Source organism: Octopus bimaculoides, chromosome 11 (assembly GCF_046866305.1).
Source record: "Octopus bimaculoides isolate indiv1 chromosome 11, ASM4686630v1, whole genome shotgun sequence".
Lineage (NCBI taxonomy): Eukaryota > Metazoa > Mollusca > Cephalopoda > Octopoda > Octopodidae > Octopus > Octopus bimaculoides.
The window spans coordinates 21,547,055-21,569,024 of record NC_142938.1 but is presented as its reverse complement, the minus strand read 5'-3'; the positions used below and the strand labels follow the sequence as shown (position 1 = coordinate 21,569,024).

Here is a 21,970-nt window from a genome sequence, read left to right as displayed (position 1 = left end):
GACTTACAAGTATATATAACAAGCTCCATTGCCTCACTCTGGTACAGTTTTTATGGCTGGATGCCTTTCCTAATGCCAACAACTTTACAGTATGTACTGAGTGCTTTTTTTTGTGCCATCAGCTCTAGTGATGTTGCAAAGCCAGTTACAAAACTACAAACCATGAGAGAGGCAGCTTTAAACTAGGAGTTGAGGGGTTAAGGTATGGGAGAAGGGGCCAGAGCAGAACAGTGGGGGCTATTTGGCAGCTCACATTTTAGAAAAGAGACTGTTAGAGGGAATTGGGGTGGAGCAGTATGTAAAGATAGACTTAGATATACACATACAATACACACACACATACATACACATACACACACACACACACATGCATAAGTGTGTGTGTGTGTGCGCGTGTGTGTAGACATACACTTATCTCCAGAGACATAGATCATCATTCAGCCTTTGATATCGAACCTTCTGTTTACAAGATCTTGTTAGAGAGCTTTTGGCCTCGACACAGGCAAAAGCATATTCTCTCTCACTCTCTCTCTCTCTTTATTTTTTCTTTCTTTCTTTATCACCTTCACACTTACACATACAAACCATGTGTAAGTTTTTTTTTAAAAACACAAAAACAAAAAAAAAAACATGAATCAAGAATACACTGTGAAGATGGTTAGGAAAATGATTTAGTTACCTTTCTCACAGCGAGCACCATAATAACCAGTCTGACATTTGCATTTGAAAGTACCAGGAACACCTTCTTCACAGAAGCCACCATTATAACATGGGTCATCGAGACATTCATTGATATCTATTAACAGTAGAATTAGAGAAGTTCTAAATGGTTAAAAACTATAAAATATTTGTGTTGTGTTAAACAGAAACATATACTGTCTCCGTTTAATATAACACATAGATACATAAGCACATGTACACATAATCATCATAATCATCATAATCATTATAATCATTATTATCATCATTATCATCATTATCATCATCATCATCACCATCATCATCATTATCATCTTTATCTTTCTTTTAACATCCACTGTATAGGTTAGATAAAATTCCTTGAAGCAAATTCTTTGTGGCTGGATGCACTTCCTGTTACCAATTCTTACCTACTTCCAAGCAAAAGAGCATTGCCTCTGGTCATTGAACATGAATGACTAAATGGCCTGGCATATTTTCATGGAAGACTGCAAACATATGACACTGTTTTTGTAAGAATGGTGGCTTTGTTTACAATCAGTGCATGATGCCAAAAACAAGGAGACACAAGCACACTAACATGCATACATACGCATGTACATCCATACATGTGTATATATATATATATATATATATATATATATATATATATACATGCAAATATGTATGTATATATATATATATATATATATATATATATATATATAATTTGTAGAAAGACATAAATCCAGAGAAGAAGCACACTCTAATTTGTAGAGCAGTTAATATTTTAATGGGGGAGGCTGGTTCATGGGGTTACCCAAAGTTTCCTGTCCATAAGGGGTTTGGCTTTATGGTGTATTGTCACACCCCAAAACTCTTGGCCTAAGACCTCTTTCAAAATATAGAGGAGGAAAAGCCTTGCTAAAAAGGTAAACAATAGATGATTATCTCCCTTTGCCATTGGCTATCAAGTTCTGGCAGCGCCACTATCTTGCAGTCACGAAGGTAAACGATTGTCTCCCTTCAGTCTTGGCTATCGACTTCTGGCTGTGCCATCACCTTGCAAACCAAACCAAGGTGTTTGGATTATCCAGGCAGGAAAGAGAACATGATTAAGAGGTTTAAGATAATGTGTCCCATTTTGTGAATTTTGGGGATGAAGTAGATGGTGAAGGTTCAGGGTGTGTTTATAAGGAGGTTAGTGGCTTAAGGTGGAAATGAACTAGAAGAGATAAGTTCATGCACAGTAGTGGGCACTTGCTTCTGGTTGTGGGTCATGAGATCATTTGGTATCTAATTGGGCAGAGTGCTTCTTGCCTCTACAAATCGGTTTCCCAACCTATGCATGCATGCATGCACGCATACATGCATACATACACACATACATACATACATACATGCATGCATGCATGCATGTATGTATGCCTATATGAACATAATCACCATCATTATTGTCCAAATGATAGGAAAAATTAGTAGAACATGACTCACCATTATAGCATAAATCTCCATTGAAACCATTTTGACACAGACATTTGAAGTTTCCAGGTTCTTCTTCCCAGCAAGTACCATTGTTTAGACATGGACGAGAATCACATTCTTTGATATCTTGAAATTAAAAAGAATATGTCTATGATCTTCATTTTAATATATTTATTATCATCACTTTTCCAAGCTTGAATGGGTTGAATGGAATCCACTGAGGAAAATTTTCTATGGTTGAATGCTAATCCTGTTGCCACCCTCCACTTGTTACCAAGCAGGGTAATGACCAGACATGCTGACACAGTATATTGGAAATGAATAACATTGCTTATAGAAGAGTGACATTCATTTACAACTGTTACATGATGCACAAACATGTACACACATACACACATACACACACACATACATACATACATACATGCATACATACACTTTTAATAAACAAAGTGTACTGTCTGAAGTAAGAAAACAATGTGGAAACCTTCTGACAGTATGGCTTGTCTATAAGAAGGCATTTGACTCTGTCCCTCATTCATGGCTGTTGAAGTGCGTACGTCTGGCAAAAGTGCCTACTACCTTAGTTGCTGCTATAGAGAGACTCACAAAGACATGGACAACTATTCTTACCCTTACAGCTGAGAACAGAATAATTGTGTCTGACAGTATAGGCATTCCAAAGAGAATATTCCTGGGAGATAATCTATCTGTACTTTTTTCCATTTTAGCACTGAATCCATTATCGTTCCTACTGAAGAAAACAAATGGTTACATGCTAGGATCTCCAACTGCTAGAAATGTCTGTGTAACTTACAATTTCTATGTAGACGACCTGAAGATTTATGCACAAAGTGTTAATGCCAAAAACAACTGGAATTAATAGCAACATTTTCAAGTGATACAGGTATGGAATTTGGTCAAAAGAAATATTCATATTTGGTTATAGAACGAGGAAAGTCAGTGCCCCAAACCCCAAACCCACATCGCATTTTGAAGGCTGTGCATTTTCAATCCAGGAACTGGAGATTTCCACAAAGTACCTGGTGAACAAGAGACAGTGATGCCCTTGTAATCTCAAAGTACAACTGCATGTGTAAGCTATGTCAAGTTTTACACATGTGATTAGCAGCTGCCCTAAAATGTCATCACAGTACTACCTCCCTATGTGGCACAATGTTGCTAAAGCAATTTACAGTGCTATCCGCAAAAAAGACTGTCCTGAAATAAACTTAGAAAATCCCTTTGTTATGGAACATATTCATAAACACCAACTCAATAAATATTGGTGGAATATTCCCATCAAAACTTCTGTCAAATGTTAACATAACAGACTGGACACTATTGTTTGGGATTGAGGGACAAAGGTATGTACCATCATAGAGGTCAGCTGCCTTGCTGATATAAATAAACTTTGAAAATCAAAGAAAAAGAGGATATCTATGGATAACTGCCTCCAAACCTCCAGCTTTTATATACAGACTATGAATTCATATTCATACCAATAATAATTGGAGCATTAGGTTTTGTTAGTAAATGTTTAAAAGAGAATCTGGATAAACTGGGATTTTCTTGAAAGAGAAATCGATTGGCTAATTCGTACATTACAAGTGCAATCTGTGAGTAAAATTATGCAAGACTTTTCTCAAGTTCCAAATGTGAATATATCTATGTTAACTACATCCCAAAAATAAAGCCTTCTATCTTTGTTGGAAACCGGCTCCCTCCTCAGTGGAAGATTTATAATAAAAAATAAAAGAGACACATGCATACATACATACATACATACATACATACATACATACATACATACATACATACATACGTACATACATACATACATATGTATGTAGTTTACAGTTGTTTTATACATAGGATCAGTGAAAAAAGTACTTCATTCAGTGTGAGATAAATATCATTTAATGTGCACAATTTGTAAAAGAGCTAATAATAGTTCCAAGCTTTAGAAAAGCAATAAACTGGCAGGTTTATATAACATGCCATGTATCTCCAAACAATCATTCAGGTTCAGTGCATATCATTTGATGTATTTAAAACCAGGATACTGTTCTATGAGAAGACATAAGAAAAAAATAAGAAAAAATGTAAAGAAGGCTGATGCTATCCAATCTGGAGCAGGTGATGCCTTCCAGTGCAACAAAAGAAACTTGTCCTGTGCTTGCATTTGCTAAAAATTTCAGATCTGGAATTAAATAGTGTAGTGGAATTCTTGGACCTAAAAAGAATGAGCAATCTTTCAGTTATGCATAACTTGCATCTTCTTTGATGTGTATGTGTGTATGTGCATGTACATGTGTGTGTTTAAGTGTGTATGCATAAGTCAATAGGTTAGGTATAAACATACTCACCAGTTTCACAATTTTTCCCTGTAAATCCTGTGTCATTACAAAGGCACTCATACCCGCCAAGGCCCACCTGGCGACATATACCATTTAGACAAGGGTGGCTGGCACACTCATTGATGTCAAACTCACATTGCTTTCCCTGGGTGCCATTTCTACAGTGGCACAGATAGTTGCCCCTTGGTCTTGTCTCACACTTGCCACCATTACGACATGGTGCTGAACGACAAGCATCATCCTTTTTTTCACAGTAGACACCCTGGAAACCAATTGGACAGCTGCAGAATACAAATCCAGGCTCTGTGTTTGCGCAGGTACCACCATTTTTGCATGGGTGTGACGCACATTCATCAATTTTGGTTTCACATAACTTCCCTGTGTAGCCACGAATACAGAAGCAATCAAAGAATCCACGTCTGCTTTGAACACATGCTGTGTGAAAGAAAAACATACATATATGATAATTAGGTTTGTGTGTGTGTATGTGTGTGTGTGTGTGTGTGTGTGTGTGTGTGTGTGTGTGTGTGTGTGTGTGTAATGGTGAGCAAACTGAAACTTTGAAGTCACTACCAACGTTTTCCTTTTAAAAGTTAACTAATATGTATCCTATTAAAAAATTCTGAGTTTAATGTTAAACCATATCCATTACTTGCTGAAATATGGAAGGAACCTCTTTTACATTGAAGGGAAACTGCTTAAATTTAAATAAGCCACAGTGTGTATTAATGGCTAATAAGTGTGAGCATTCTTCCTCTTGGATTTGTGAGTATGCCTCCAAGAGGTCTAATTTTGAGAAGAATTTCACTCCATTCAATTTTGCCAACACTTCCTCAGTACTCGGCAATGGGTAGTTCTGTGAGATTAAGCAATCATTCTATTGGTATTTTCTATAGTACAACTTGAAGGAGTTTGAAACATAATCTGGTGAGAACATCTTTTCAGTACTTTTTGATGACTTACTATTCATTAAATGTAGCATTTGTTACTGCAATAGTAATTGTTGCTGTTGTTCTTCTTTCAGCTGTTGTTGCTATTTTTGCAACTCGAGCAAACCGGCCGACAATTCTTTCATAAATTTACAATTTTGTATATCATAAAATTCACACAAAATACTTTTGTGAGTTTCGTAACTCTTTGTGAGTTCGTTTAATCCTCATGAGTTTATTAATTTGTCGTAAGTTTGTTAATTCCTTGTCACCACTGTTGTAATCCTCTGTCGGATTGTTATCATGCCCACTCTGGTATAGCAGTATAGTTAGTGAGACCAGTAAAGACACGACTGTCTATCTATGACTACTTCACAGACACTGACACTCTTATGACTTCCTACTTCACAGTATTTATAATGACTAGTACATACTGCTCATCACAGGGGAGAGGTATTCCATTATTACTATTATCCCCATAACACCTTTCTAAGTTCTTTTTGATTTTATTTGAATGTACAGTTTTGATTAAATGACAGGATTTCAAAAGAATTTTTTGAAATTCCTTACTTGTGTTCAATATAATGATATAACGTTTTCAAATATGCTGATTTACACTGTGGAATTTCCACAGTACTGCTAGAATTTCAGAATTTCTAATGTGAATAGATGGCATAACAGTTAACCAATGCTTAGTACTCCATATAAATCCATGTGTATCCAAATTCCAGTCATGTATTAAACAAATTGTCCTCCAGTTTACTTATGATATTTTATACATTTGACTAATTTACAGAGTTTATATCTGAGAGCAGAGTAAAACAATAGATTTAGGTTGTCTTTATATCATAACATCATAAATTACATAATCTTTACCCATGTTTCACTAACAAATACTTGGATCTTATGTAATAATCATTACATAGATATTTGCATGATCACATTGAAATGCCTGGTCTTCAGAAAATAGTAACTTAACCCATCCTAACTAGCTAACTCAAAGAAACACGTGATGGTGATTACTGTTATATCTGATCCAACTACATCTCATATAAACTGTGAACTATCTTACTTATGTAAGTATCTTTCTTTGTTGTTTGTAGTAACAACAACATTTAGTTACTAATGAGAAAAATAAATACTTTTGCATTTAAAATCTCCATAGAATTTGCTTTCATTTCATCCATATCAACTTGATACCAAATTGTAATACTGTTCACACATCCAGAGAAACATCTTACTGCTACAGTGATGACCCTGACATAGAAATATCTAATTGTAACATACTAATCCAGGATGGTTGATTGATGGAGCTTTTAGAGGGTCAGGCATGATATTTTGCTATAGCTGTTTTATGTAATTACATTTTGAGGACAATACCTGTGGTGACACTAGTGCAAAGCTATATTGGCCGAATTTAGTAACTATTTCCATGGATAAATAGGTGACATGGAGAGAAGAGACTTGCCGTATGGACAACTGGAATCTTCCTCAAAAAGAGTCTTGCTCAGGTCTGTACATACATGCATGTTTAAGATAGATTGATGGAGGCCTTATGTGATGGGGAGAAAATGAAGGTGTAAGGTAAGGAATAATTATCTATGAAACGAATTATGTGTGCAATTTGATTATATGAGGTTTCTTTATGAGAATAAAACAAGAGAAATTGTGTAAAAAAGGAAGATAACCAAACAAAAGGAGGAAAAGATATCTAGAGCTAAAGAGAGACTGAAAGAGGAACAGAAAGAGGAAGAGAAAAAGGGGAACAGTAAGGCATGAGAAGACATGCAAGAGAGAGAGAGAGAGAGAGAGAGAGAGAGAGAGAGAGAGAGAGAGAGAGGAGAGACAGAGAGACAGAAAGACAGACAGACAGACAGAGAGGCAGAGAAGAGAGAGAAGAGAGAGGAATATTATACAAACTGGAATGTAGACAATTTGGTTGGTTCACGTTGGGGAGAACAAACAGATAAACAGCTAAACAACTAAAGTAAACAACTTACTTCCAGAATTTAGGCAAGGTTGCCCCTCACATTCATTGATGTCAATATTACAGAATGTTCCAGTTAGACCTTGTGGACATGTACATTTGAAGGAACCAATACGATCTTCACTGCAGGTTCCACCATTTTGACAAGGGAAAGATGAACATTCATTCAAATCCATTTCACAGTTTTTTCCAGTATATCCAACTTGGCAGACACATCTGTAAAATTGCATAGGGGTGTGTGTGTGAATTTATATATATATAAATATATATAAATATTTATATATATTTATATATTTATATATATATATATATATATATATATATATATATATATATATATATATATATATGCATACACACACACACACACACACACACACATACACACACTCACATATATACATACACACATGCGCGCGCACACACACACACACACACACACACATGCACACACACATCTAATTGCTTATGAATTAACTTTTTCACTGGTATAAGAAGTTCAAGAATGGTAGAGAGGATGTGATAAACAGAATATCAGAGCTAGTTGAGAAAAATTCATAATTTTCTGGATGAAGACTGTTGTGCATCTATAAAGACGATAAGCATAAGATTTGGAGTTGGTAAGGCAGCTGTGCCCAGAATTATTCATGAAGATCTGAACATGTGCTAAATTTGTACATAGTTTGTTTTCATGATGCTCAGTGATGATAAGAAATTATTTAACAGTGATGGGCATCAAAACTGTCCCTTACTCTCCCTAGTCTAGTCCTTGCTTCCTGCGAGTTTTTGGCTGTTTCCTAGCTGCAGGAGAACCACAGGCACAGTCATTTCGAAAATGAAGGAGGCTGTGACAAGAGTTCTAGACACCTTCACTTTGGAGGACTTCCATGGGGCCTTCACAAAGTGACTTGAGTGCTACAAGTGCATTGAAGTCAGAAGATTCTACTTTGAAGGAGATTAGAGTTTTGTACTTCTTTGAAATTAATGTCTCTCCTGAAAATGTCTGAAACATCCAGTCAGCATTATGGTGTTTGGAGTGATCACTGGCGATGGCAATGTTATGCCTCCATTCATCTTCCCACATGGTCTCAGGCTCAACACGGAGGCCTACATCAGGTGCCTGGAGGAGGTAGTGTTGTTCTGGGTCAAGAGGGTAGCTGCTGGAAGACCCTATGTCTGGCAACAAGACTCTGCACCATGCCACATAACCAGGAGAACCCAGTCATGGATGTCAGACAATTTCTGAAACCACATCACCCCTAATATCTAGCCACCTAATTCCCCAGACTGCAACCGCCTTGATAATTATGTGTGGGGTGCAGTTGAGCGAGAGTCCAACAAAACTCCTTGTAACACCAAAGATGAACTGAAGACAAGGATTATGGCGGCATTCACCAATTTAAAGAAGGAAACCATCCAAAAGAGTTGCAGGAGATTCCAAAGTCGTGTGGAGGCTGTGGTTGAAGCAAATGGCGATGTTATTGAAAAAATTTACTCTTTAGTATTTCAAGATATCTTTGTATAATTTTTGATAAATATATCTGTTAAAATGAGATGTCAGTGTTATTTTCATTTTTGCATAATTTAGATGACAGTTTATTCACCACATCCTGTATATATATATATATATATATATATATATATATATATATATATATATATATATATGTATATATATCATCATCATCATCATCATCATCGTTTAACGTCCGCTTTCCATGCTAGCATGGGTTGGACGATTTGACTGAGGACTGGTGAAACCGGATGGCAACACCAGGCTCCAATCTAATATGTATATATATATGTATATATATATGTATATATATATGTGTGTGTGGGTGTGTGTGTGTGTGTGTGTGTGTGTGTGTGTGTGTGTGTGTGTATATGTATATATATATATTTATGTGTGTGTGTGTGTGTGTGTGAGTGTGTGTATGTGTGTGAGTGTGTGTGTGTGTGTGTGTGTGTGCGAGAGGGACCATCAGCATATAACTTGAAGTGAAAATGAAATGTAAACTTGCTAACTTTTGAAGGATCTCATGTCACCTGATGAAGTTCTTTTGCACTTTGCATTGCACCTGGTGTTATTACATCATCCCACACCCACTAAGGACCAGTGCAGAATGAAGCCGAAATGATTGTTGTGCTAATAAATGCATCTAGTTACACTCTTTTGTATTAATCATTTAAAATACACACACACATGCACGTATGCACATGCACACACATATATAAATATATATACATGAGGAGGTGCTGAAAGTTCCTGGTTTTAGGTAAAAGAAAATAAAGGAGGATCAGTTAATTATGATTTTATTCAACATATTCCCCTCTCAGATTCACACACTTATTGCAGCACTCCTTCAGGTTTTCTAGGCCCTGTATAAGAACCTGAAAAGTTGGGCCTCCAACCAGGCCTTTTGTAACACCCTTAAAACCAGAAACTTTTCAGCACCTCCTTCTATACTGGATTAGCATTATAATGAAAAGAGAAAAACGTTAACAAAAATGTAAAATAAAAAATGAGAACACTCTTGTCTTACTGATAAAACCCACTGCCTTCGTCATGGAGACAGGTACCACCATTCCTGCAAGGCCTTGACTTACAGAAATCAATCTCTCCTTGACAAGTAATTCCACTAAAGCCTTGGGGACAATCACAGATGAAAAAACCAGGTTTTCCCTGTCGGCATTGACCATTATTAACACAAGGATGACTGGCACACTCATCAATGTCTCTTTCACATAATTTACCATTGAACCCACGAAGACATTCACAATAGAATGAGCCAGGCTTCCCTTCACGACAAATACCATTGTGTTGGCACTTGTTGATTTCACATTCGTCATGATCAATTTGGCATCTGAAACCAGAAAAGTAAAACAGATAATAGAATTATTGATTTCGAATTTCGGTACAGAAAATTCTGGGAAGGGGATAGGTCGATTGCACTGACCTTAGTGCTCAACTGGTACTTATTTTATTGACCTCAGAAAAATGATAGGCACAGTCGATCTTGTCAGAATTTGAACTCAGAATGTAAAAATGGATGTAATGCTGTTTAGCATTTTGCCCAGTGTGCTAATGATCCTGCCTGCTCACCACCTTAGATAATAGAATTATTGTCATTGTTATTGTCATCGTTATAGTCATCATCATCGTTGTCATCTTCCTCGTTGTTGCTGTCATCATCATCTTCATTTTTGGCAGCAGTGTTGTCACCATCATTATTGCCATCTTAATCAACACATTCATCACCATTATAATCATTGTCATCATCATCATCCTCATAGATATCATTGTTGTCATTGTCATCATTACTGTCATCGTTGTTGTCACCATCATTATCATCATCTATGTCCTTGTCATCATCATTATTGTTGTCTTCTTCATTGCCATTATCATCATCATCATCTTCATCATTGTCGTTGTCATCATCATCATCATCATCATCCTCATCATCACCATCACCGTCCCATCATTGTACATCCATTTTTCCCCAAGCTTGCACTGATCAGACAAATCACCACTTACCATAATTGACCACATATACAGGTACAATTACATGTTTATTTTTGAAAGTAGTCTTACCTGTTACCTTCGAATCCAACTGCACAGATACACACATAGTTACCGGGGGATGTATTTTGACAAGTGCCATTATTAAGACAAGGCTGGTACAGACACATGTCTCTCCTTATCTCACACTGGTCACCGAGATAGCCATCATAACAGATGCAAATGTAGCTTCCAGGTGATCCATTCTTACATACTCCATGAAAGCAAGGATTTGGTTTACACTCGTTGATATTAACCTTTTTGTAGAGGGGGTTAAATTAAAATAAAAAAATTAAACAAAATTTTTGATAAAAAATAGCAAGAAAGAAAACAGAAATATAACAAAGTAAATAAGGAAAAAGTATAATGTTGAAAGTGTTTTTACTTAACAAGTAAATGCATGTTTGTGAGATTAAAAAGTTTGCTTGACAACTGCTTGGTGTTCGATTCAGTCCCATTGTGCAGCACCTCAAGCGAGTGTCATTTTCTATAACCTTGGATCAACCAATGGTTTGTAAAGGAAATTTGGTACCTGGAGACTGTATGGAAACAAATTGTATACATACATACATACATACATACATACATATATACATACATATATGGCTTGTGCGTGAGAAGACCCGACAAGCCAAGTAAGATCGTTGCCAGTGCCCCTGGACTGGCTCTTGTGCGGGTGGCACATGAGATGCACCATTTTGAGCGTGGCCGTTGCCAGTACCGCCTGACTGGCTCCCGTAGGATTTTCGAGTGAGATCGTTGCCAGTGCCCCTGGACTGGCTTGTGTGGGTGGCACATAAAAGACACCATTTCGAGCGTGGCCGTTTTCGTGCGGGTGACACGTAAAAGCACCCACTACACTCTCTGAGTGGTTGGCGTAAGGAAGGGCATCCAGCTGTAGAAACTCTGCCAAATTAGATTGGAGCCTGGTGTTGCCATCCAGTTTCACCAGTCCTCAGTCAAATCGTCCAACCCATGCTAGCATGGAAAGCGGACGTTAAACGATGATGATGATGATGATATACATACATACACACACACACATACACACACACACACATACACACACACACGCGCACACATACACACACACACATATAAATGGCAATTTCTATCTGTCTGTCTGTTACCATCTTAGTGCCTAAACCACCAAGCCAATATTTATGAAACTTTGCATTTATGTTACATTCAGTTCAATAATAGCCTAGATGCATTTCAATAAAAATCTATAATGTGCACCCAGAGTCATTGGGCAAATTATGTGATAAAATGAGAAATTTGCAAAAAGTATAAGTCTGAGGTAATGGTAATGGCAAAGAGAGGGGGACATATTAGTGAAGGCAAGAACGGAGGTAAAAAATGGGATGATAAATTAATATAGCTGTCATATACATGTAACACTGCATACATGTTTTTGTAAATACATAGATACAATACACACACGAACACACACACACACACACATGCACACACACACACACATACACACGGAAAGGTGGGTGTGAGGAATATGTAGGTTTAAGGAGAGAGGGAGTAAGTGTTTTTTTCTGCTGTCCATCATTAAGAAATGCTCACACACATACACATACATATATATATATATATACATACATACATACATGCATACATATTTATACTATGCACCATTTTAAACTTGTGATTACCTGTGTGTATGTTTTTAAAATTGTGTGTGTGTGTGTGTGTGTGTGTGTGTGTGTGTGTGTGTGTGTGTCACATCTTATAACTGTCTATCTCTCTACTTTTGTAGGGTCTTCCCTGTTGCTGTCTCATATTGTGAAATTTTCAAATTACTTCAAAATTTTCAAATTTGGTATATTGAAATAATTTCCCACATTAAATATGATTTTGTTATTTATTTGTTCCTAATAATTATAGGTGAACTGGATTTCAATAAAAATCCATAATGGGAGTGCAGCTGTAGCACATTTTTACAAATCAGCTATGATAAGCTAGGACATATGACAATATCAGCTACAATACGTGGACTATTTGTCAATGTATTTGTAAATCTATTCATCTAATTTACTTTACTCAAATGCATATTCATTTATTAAAATAATACAGGGAGATTCCTTATTCACCCACTAATCGAATTATTAGTTTGTAATACCCATTTTTAGCAATAAACTATTACCATAAATGACAGGTTGGGTATAAAGGTGGGAACTGAACAGGAAACGGGATAAGACATGGAACAGTGTAATGGTAAACAGGAACTGGGAATAACCCCTGCTTTTCTGGTATTACTGGTCAACTCATTTATTTTACTCAGATGCATGTTCGTTTGTTAAAATAATATAGGGACATTTCTTATTCACATTAATAGTTTGTAATACCTATTTTTAGCAATAAATTATTATCATAAATGTTAATAGAATACTTAATGGCTTAATTATACCAGACTGATTCTAAAATTTATATATTGACATTGGATTGGGGATAGGAATGGGAGTGGAACTAAAAGGAGAACTGAACAGGGAATGGGATAGGAGATGAAACAGTTTAATGGGAATGGGAACTGGAAATAACCTCCACTTTTCTGGATATTACCGAGTAATTCAGCTAGTATATGTATATATATATATATATATATATATATATATAAATGTATAATTTAGAGAAAAGAACCAAAGTTCATGATGAACTCATCCATGAAAATCCACAGTCACATATAGGGAAAATTAATAAGTAAATACACTATAAAGAAGTATAAAATACAAAGTAAAAATCATAAGATAATAATTATAAAACGACTACACGTTTTTCATAACCAAATTTTCAAATAAAAATAAAATAAAATCGATTAAATCAATCAAAAATCAATTCTATTCAAAAATATAGCTAATCTTCAGGTCAAAATACAACAATAATAAAATGAATCTATATATCAACCAACAATAAATAACAAATGAATATATATATAAATGCTTATTATATCAAAATAGAAAGATGTTAAACAATATTATTAAAAAGAAATGTAATACTAATTTTATCGAAAAATATAAATGTGACATTATTAACTTTACGTTTATTAGAATATAAACTAACAGAAATATTAAATGAAAATCTTATCTTAACGAATCTTTTGTTTAAAATACAATTTAAACGAAGTTTTAGGTTAAACTAAAATTATAAACGTAATATAATTTTAATATAAACTAACAAAAATTAATTTATATAAATTAATTTATACAAAAATAATTATATCACCAAAATTACTGAGAAGAAATGCAAAACTTATCTAATCAAATCTTTAGTTTAAATAAAATTTTAAATGTTATACTATTAACTTAACCTTAATTAGAATATTAACTAATAATCAAAGAAATGATATAAAAAAATACTTATTTATTGAATAAATCAAAAAGAAATATTAAACAATATTATTGGAAATAAATGCAACACTAATCTAATCGAAGTTTTGGTTTAAACTAAAATGTTAAACTTTATACTATTAACTTAGAGTGAAATAGGATATCAGCTAATATTAATTATCAAGTGAATTAATATAAAAATACATATATTACCAATCAATGATAGAAAATCATTTAACAATATTATTGAAAATAAAAGCAATACTTATCTCAACGAAGCTATAGTTTAAACTAAAATTTTGAATGTTAAACTAATAAATAAGCGTTTGTTAGAAAGAAGTTGTGTGAAGATATTGTGTAAAGAAAAAGAATAGAATAAAGAGATATAAAAACATGAATGAAAGTTTTATTTATAAAATCATGAATGAAAATTAAAATTTATATAACTTAAATCATAATAAAACAATTAACTATATTGTAAACATTTTATGGAACTTAAAATCTAAATAGTTATAGAGTTTAAAGAATAAAACTATGATACATAAATTAGCCAGACCCATACAGGGTAGACTAACCTGTATGGTCTGGCTAAGTCAAAAGGCTTTTTTTGTATTCTTCCTTTCTACTTGGAAAGTTTAAATCTAGTTACAACAATATGTCCTTCTGTTGAAATGAAATTTCAGTGCATTTCTATATCTTTGTGCAGCTGAGGATTGCTCTGCATTTTACATTTAATGTAATGTTCACATTGCTTAAATAAATGGAAAAAATGGAGAAATATTGATGAACAACAATTGTTGTTCATCAATATTTCTCCATTTTCTGTTTTCTTTAAATTTTGATTCTTGATAAACTCATGTTTATCCTTGTCTTTACCTATTTTTCAACAGAAGGACATATTGTTGTAACTAGATTTAAACTTTCCAAGTAGAAAGGAAGAATACAAAAAAAGCCTTTTGACTTAGCCAGACCATACAGGTTAGTCTACCCTGTATGGGTCTGGCTAATTTATGTATCATAGTTTTATTCTTTAAACTCTATAACTATTTAGATTTTAAGTTCCATAAAATGTTTACAATATAGTTAATTGTTTTATTATGATTTAAGTTAATATGTTGGCATATGTATGCCCATGGTTAAGCATAGGTAATATACTGGTAGTGTAATGGATATTTCTATCCCTTAGGCGGTTATTTTAACCTCTAACTCAGCTAACCTACATATCCTCGTCGTCGTCGTTGTCGTCGTCGTCATCGTCGTCGTCGTCGTCGTCATCGTCATCATCATCATCATCATCATCATCATCAGTTATGCCTGCTTTCCATGCTAGCTTGTATCTTTGGAGAAATGAACTCACCTTTAAGTGTCTGTTTGTCAACATTTTTCTAATATGATATGAATGAACATCAGTAATTATGAATCAATCTGTTCAGTTCTTTTTATTTTCAATTTTTTTTTCTGACTCTGTCACCCATTCTCAAGAATTAAAATCATAATAATAAAGGAAAAGAAAAAAAATCAAAAAAAGGGATACCAGAAGTATTTATCTTACCTCACAGTGCAATCCTGTGAAACCCAAAGGGCAGTTACAATAAAAGGTACCAGGAGGACCCTGTTCACAGGTACCACTATTTCTGCAAGGATTGGAATTACACTCATTAATGTCTGAAGTGCAGTTATATCCAGTAAAACCCAGGGGACAGATGCATGTGTAATTAAGGCCTCGTCCAGGTTGACATGTGGCACCGTTCAAACAAGGGTTTTGAGTTGAGCAAGCATCTTGAATAATTTGGCAAAATCGACCATAACTTCCTTCCGGACACCTGCAGAAGAAGTTGTCAGGTGTAGGCTGCTCACATGTGCCTCCATTAATGCAAGGTGAACTTTCACACTCATTGATATCTGTTATATAAAAATCATATTGTTATCTGTTATAGAGAAGTTATATAATCCATAATATAAATATTATATTGGTCTTAGTTTTAAATCAATTATACCAATATCTGTTCATCATCATCACCACCATCACCACCACCACCACTTATTTTTCACTTTTCCCGTTATTTTTTTTCTTGTGAAATATGTAGAAAAATTCAAAGATTACAATTCTGAAAAAAATTTATTTGTAAAACTTCAATTTTTTAACAGAAAGAAAAGAAAAAAGAATATCTACCCTCTGGCTTTCAAGCAGGCTATCCATATGCTAGAAATAACAGCCAAATCTCAAGAAACTGTGATAACATAATGTAATCAATCTATTCACCTTTCTGCGAAGATTTCTTTCAGAGTAATTTTCCATAGTAATATGACAAAGTAATTCATGTGAAATTAAAGTGGGTTTTTTTCATTGTTTTTTAACTTTTTTTAAAAACCTTTTTCGAATTTTTATTTTTTTCCATCAATCTATATGGGAAAATACGATTAAGAATATGGAAAAAATAAACACAAATTTAAATTTAATTTTTTCAGAATCATAATCTTTGTATTTTTCTACGTATTTTGCAAAAAAAAAAGAAAAATATGGTGGTAAAAGTGAAAAATGAAGGGGTAATTGAAATTTTGAAAATGTGATTTTTGGAAAATTTTTTTTCGGAATCGGATCCTCCATAACCAAAAACGGGGGATTCCGTAAAAAAAAAAAAAAAAAAAAAAAAAATCAATATATCCATTTTACTGAAAATTATGACAGAAAAATCGGATCTTGTGAACTTTCCGAAAGTCCCCTCCCCACTTCCCCAGGGTTGTCAGTGTGCTTTTTTTTTCATGTTCGTTTTCAACGTACTTGTTAACACCTACCAGACTGGTTTATTATCTTTTTTTGTTCCCGAGTGAAGATCTTTATATTGACCAAATATTCTACTTGCTTTATGTTCAAAAGAGCCCAATCTGACCTTTTACATTCATCTGACAGCTTTACCTCATTTTTGCTAATCACATTAGTTGCTAGCATTGTCATAAGCAGACGTAGATACCCTCTCAGTCCTCTTACTCTTTGACCCTGCTGAACATTGAAGATATGATAGCTAGAAGGAGAAGAGGGCTGTACCATCAGTTGGTTGGTATTCTTTTCAACTGAGAAAACTGGATCAGGACGAAATGATGTTCCTTACCCAAGGAGTTCCTGCCCAGACCAGGAACTTAATCCTTCAACTTATAATCATGAACCCAACACGCTAATTACTAGGCCATTTGCCTTCATATAATATATTCTGTATTCTAATTTTTTAATTCTGCCTTTTTTACAGTTTACAGTTAATTTTGAGTATGTTGTACCTGTATGTTGTACGTCTAAATATTTAAGACATGTACTACCCCTGACAATGGCTTAACACCGATGACATGTGCAGGTAAATACTTAACATGTGTACTAACCTTAATTTATAACATGTTTTATGACATAATGCCTGCTACATGTGGTACAAGTAAATATCTCCTCATTATCTACTGTCAAGCACTTACCTGTTTCACATAGTGCCCCTGTGAAACCAGCGGCACAGTCACATGTGAAGAATCCAATTTTGTCAGCGCATGTTGCTCCATTCTGGCATGTGTTATTAATGCAGTCGTCTATACCTGGAATAACAATAACAAGAATAATATCAGTAACCACAGTTAACAAGTACATAACGATGGTAAATATAATGACAATAATAACCTCAATTAACAAATACAACAACAACAATAAATATAACAACAATAACCATTTGTTCTTAAGACACATGGCCAATATGGGTTTCAAATTTCAGAACAAGACCTGTGTTTTCGGTGGAAAGAGTAAGTCACTTACATCAACCCCAGAGTTCAACTGGTACTTATTTTATCACCCTCAAAAAGATGAAAGGCAAAGTCAACCCCACCGGTGTTTGAACTCAAAACATAAAGTTGGAAGAAATGCCACCAAGCATTTTTCCCAATGCAGTAATGATTCTGTCTGTTCACTGCCTTACACATGGCTGATATTAATTAGTTGTATATTTTATTGTCCTGAGACCAGTATATTGCTGGGGTTAATCTCTCGACTTAGAAGGATGAAAACGAAATTAAGCTGTGAAAGGATGTAAATACACAATGATTGATGATGAATTCAACGATGGTGATGTTAGCATGCCAGGTGAAATGCTTAGCATTATTTCATGTGTCTCTACATTCCGAGTTCAAATTCTACTGAGGTCACCTTTGCCTTTCATTCTTTCAGGGTCAATTAAATAAGTACCAGTTATGCACTGGGATCGATGTAATCGACTTAATCACTTTCGCCAAATTTCAGGTCTTGTACCTACAGTAGAAAGGATTATTATTATTATGATGATGATGATGATGATGATGATGATGGTGGTAATGACGAGGATGAAGATCAGAAAGAACAGGATGGTGATGGCAACTGAGGTGACTAGGTTATTGATTATTACAAAAATGATGATGATAATGATAATTGTCATCACTATCATTATAGTGAGCATGATGAAGACAATAGTGATGATGATGGTGATGGTGATGATGATGGTGATGGTGATGATGGTGATGGTGATGATGATGGTGGTAGTGGCAATAATGTCAATGGTGGAATGATAATGACGTTGATGATGGCAAGATGATGTTAATGACGGTGCTGTTGTTACTCCTGCTGCTCTGATGACAATAATTATAATGATGATGAGGAAGATGATTAATGCTGGTTGATGATGTAGAAGGATATGGACAACTTGTAGATGATGATGATATTCCACAGTCAATTGTATCCTGTTTTGAAAATAATTATATAGGACTGCCTAGAGGAAGAGGACAGAGGAAGCGACACCTTGAGTCTCCATTTCTATTACCTATATGAAGTGTTTGGGCTCAATGTATGACAGGAATTGCTTGTACAACAAATAGTTTAGAAGCCTACCACAGCACGCTATAAAACACAATGGATACTAGTCATCCAAATATTTGGAAACTTATTGATGTGATTAAATGTGAGGAAAGGTTTGCCAGTACCAAATTGCAGAAGTTTATATAAGGAGAACAAGCCAAAAGAAAAAAATACAGAGATATGAACTTATGTATCAAAAATGTCATGGAAAAATATGATTCAAATCAAAAAATTATTTTTCTATAAACAATTTAACTGTGCCCAGCGTCGCCTTTCTGGCACGTGTAAAGACATTCGAGTGAGATCGTTGCCAGTGCCGCTGGACTGGCTCCTGTGCAGGTGGCACGTAAAATACACCATTTTGAGCGTGGCCGTTGCCAGTACCGCCTGACTAGCCTTCATGCCGGTGGCATGTAAAAGCACCCACTACACTCTCGGAGTGGTTGGCGTTAGGAAGGGCATCCAGCTGTAGAAACTCTGCCAGATCAGATTGGAGCCTGTTGTAGCCATCTGGTTCACCAGTCCTCAGTCAAATCGTCCAACCCATGCTAGCATGGAAAGCGGACGTTAAATGATGATGAGGATGAGGATGAATTGCACACAATCTTAAATTTTAAGAAAAAATAAATATGTAATACAGCAAACCTTAAAATAAACCTTTTTTTAATTCAGATATTCGTTCTTCCATTTTTCCTATGATCTTGACAAATAGACTGATGATGAATTGACCTGGGGACGAATTGACCTGGGGACAAATTGACCAATGATGAATGGACTGGAGACAAATTAAACAATGACAAATTGCTGTCGACGAATTGACTGGACCCCAAAAAAAGAATATAAAAAATAAAACTGAAAAAATAAACATAAAACGAGGAATTACCATAATCGCATAGCATTCCAGTGTAGTCAATCTGACATTCACAAGTGAAGCTGGTTCCATTGCTTGTCCTCCAGCAGCTGGCCCCATTCTTGCAGGGGGCACTATGACATGGATCAGGAGGAAACACTGCTAAAATAAGACAAAAACAGATATATCATTAGTTTTGTGTGTTTATATACATGTGAAAGAATTAGGACAGTGAATTTGTATTATTCTACATTGTTGTTGGCACTCCGTCGCTTACGACGCCGACAGTTCCAGTTGATCTGATCAACGAAACACCCTGCTTGTGAAATTAACATGCAAGTGGCTGAGCACTCCACAGACACGTGTACCCTTAACGTAGTTCTCGGGGATATTCAGCGTGACACAGTGTGACAAGGCTGGCCCTTTGAATTACAGGCACAACAGAAACAGGAAGAAAGAGTGAGAGAAAGTTGTGGTGAAAGAGTACAGCAGGGTTCGCCACCATCCCCTGCTGGAGCCTCGTGGAGCTTTAGGTGTTTTCGCTCAATAAACACTCACAACGCCCAGTCTGGGAATCGAAACCGCGATCCTATGACCGCAAGTCCGCTGCCCTAACCACTGGGCCATTGCGCCTCCACAGTATTACTCTACACACCTATGACATTATGAATCTTTATGATGAAATGAGTATCATTGTGGTATAAGCTGCATTTCACTTGAAATGACTGTCAAGATAAGAATATTAAATAACTCCTTTTGTTTATTTTGTATTTATTCTGTGCTCTGTATTTTGAATTCTTTATTTTGTACTCTATATTTTGTATTCCATATATACTCATTAAGCCTATATATCCTGTTGTAGACATTGCTGTGGTGATCTCTACCATCTAGGGGTAGATTGGCCCTGGAACTATGGTGAGGTATTGATCCTGGAACTATGCAGTGTTGATCCTGGTTTCCCCAAAGTTGAGAGATGGTTTGTTAGTAAGAGCTTCTCCACTGAGCTCTATTCAATGCTACAAGTTCTCATGTCTTCAGATTTATCTTGAAGGTCTTCAAATAGATCTTTAGAATGTTCATATATCTGAGCAGTGGGCAGCCTTGGTACCTGGCATCAGAACTAAGCTGACTGTACAAGAAGACTTTAGGCAAACAAGAGTCTTCCATATGTACCACATGACCAACTTGCCTCAGTCAATAAAGCAGTGAAGATGGAATGAGTCTAGTCATTTGATATCCTGGATAGGTCTGAATCCCCACATAGAACAACATGGAACAATATGGCAATACATCAAACTGAGAAGATGTTTCCTGCTAAACTCTCAGTCTTTGAAATGACAAGATGGTCTAATGTGTGTATGTGCATGCGTGTGTGTGTGAGTATGTGTTTGTGTGTGAGTGTATTTGTGTGTGTGTGTGTGTGTGTGTGTGTGTGTGTGTGTGCTTGTGCATGCCTGTGCATGTGTGTGTGAGTATCATCATTACCATCATCATTTTACATCTGTTTAAAGGTGGTGAGCTGGCAGAATTGTTAGCATGACTGACAAAATGTTTAACAGCATTTCATTTGTCTTTATGTTCTGAGTTCAAATTCTTCCAAAGTACTTTACCTTTCATTCTTTCAGGTGTCAAATGAAATAGATACAAGTTGAGCATTCAGGTTGATGCAATTGACTTGCCCCTCCCCAAAATTTCAGGCCATGTGCCTATGGTAGATAGGATTTTTACATCTGTTTCCCATTCTGGTACGTTTGAATGGGAGAAGTACCCCTGAATATGTGTGAACTTTGTTAGCACATATTCAGGGGTTACTTCTGCTTTAGATGTGTCAGAGAACTGCATTTTGTTGATATATTTCGTTTTTGTTATGGTTTCTATTGCTGGTGTCAATGACTTGACGGAATGTACTAGCAGATAACTTTATAATGATCT

The 21,970-nt window shown here is 35.4% G+C and overlaps 1 protein-coding gene across 3 annotated transcripts in view; it reads right to left on the bottom strand.

Annotated features, from left to right (window-relative positions):
• LOC106878227 (uncharacterized) overlaps nucleotides 1-21,970 on the bottom strand; it is a 65,350-nt gene that overhangs the window by 15,465 nt on the left and 27,915 nt on the right. For 2 of the 3 annotated variants that reach the window (XM_052971673.2, XM_089359635.1), the window contains exons 7-15: nucleotides 20,072-20,200; nucleotides 17,793-17,906; nucleotides 15,886-16,235; nucleotides 11,032-11,255; nucleotides 9,983-10,303; nucleotides 7,453-7,655; nucleotides 4,533-4,958; nucleotides 2,173-2,289; nucleotides 680-796 (exon numbers count right to left, since the gene is read on the bottom strand). In XM_052971673.2, the coding sequence (XP_052827633.2) occupies nucleotides 680-796; nucleotides 2,173-2,289; nucleotides 4,533-4,958; nucleotides 7,453-7,655; nucleotides 9,983-10,303; nucleotides 11,032-11,255; nucleotides 15,886-16,235; nucleotides 17,793-17,906; nucleotides 20,072-20,200 (2,001 nt within the window). The remainder of the gene's footprint in view (nucleotides 1-679; nucleotides 797-2,172; nucleotides 2,290-4,532; nucleotides 4,959-7,452; nucleotides 7,656-9,982; nucleotides 10,304-11,031; nucleotides 11,256-15,885; nucleotides 16,236-17,792; nucleotides 17,907-20,071; nucleotides 20,201-21,970) is intronic. The other variant, XM_089359634.1, reaches the window with a different exon arrangement.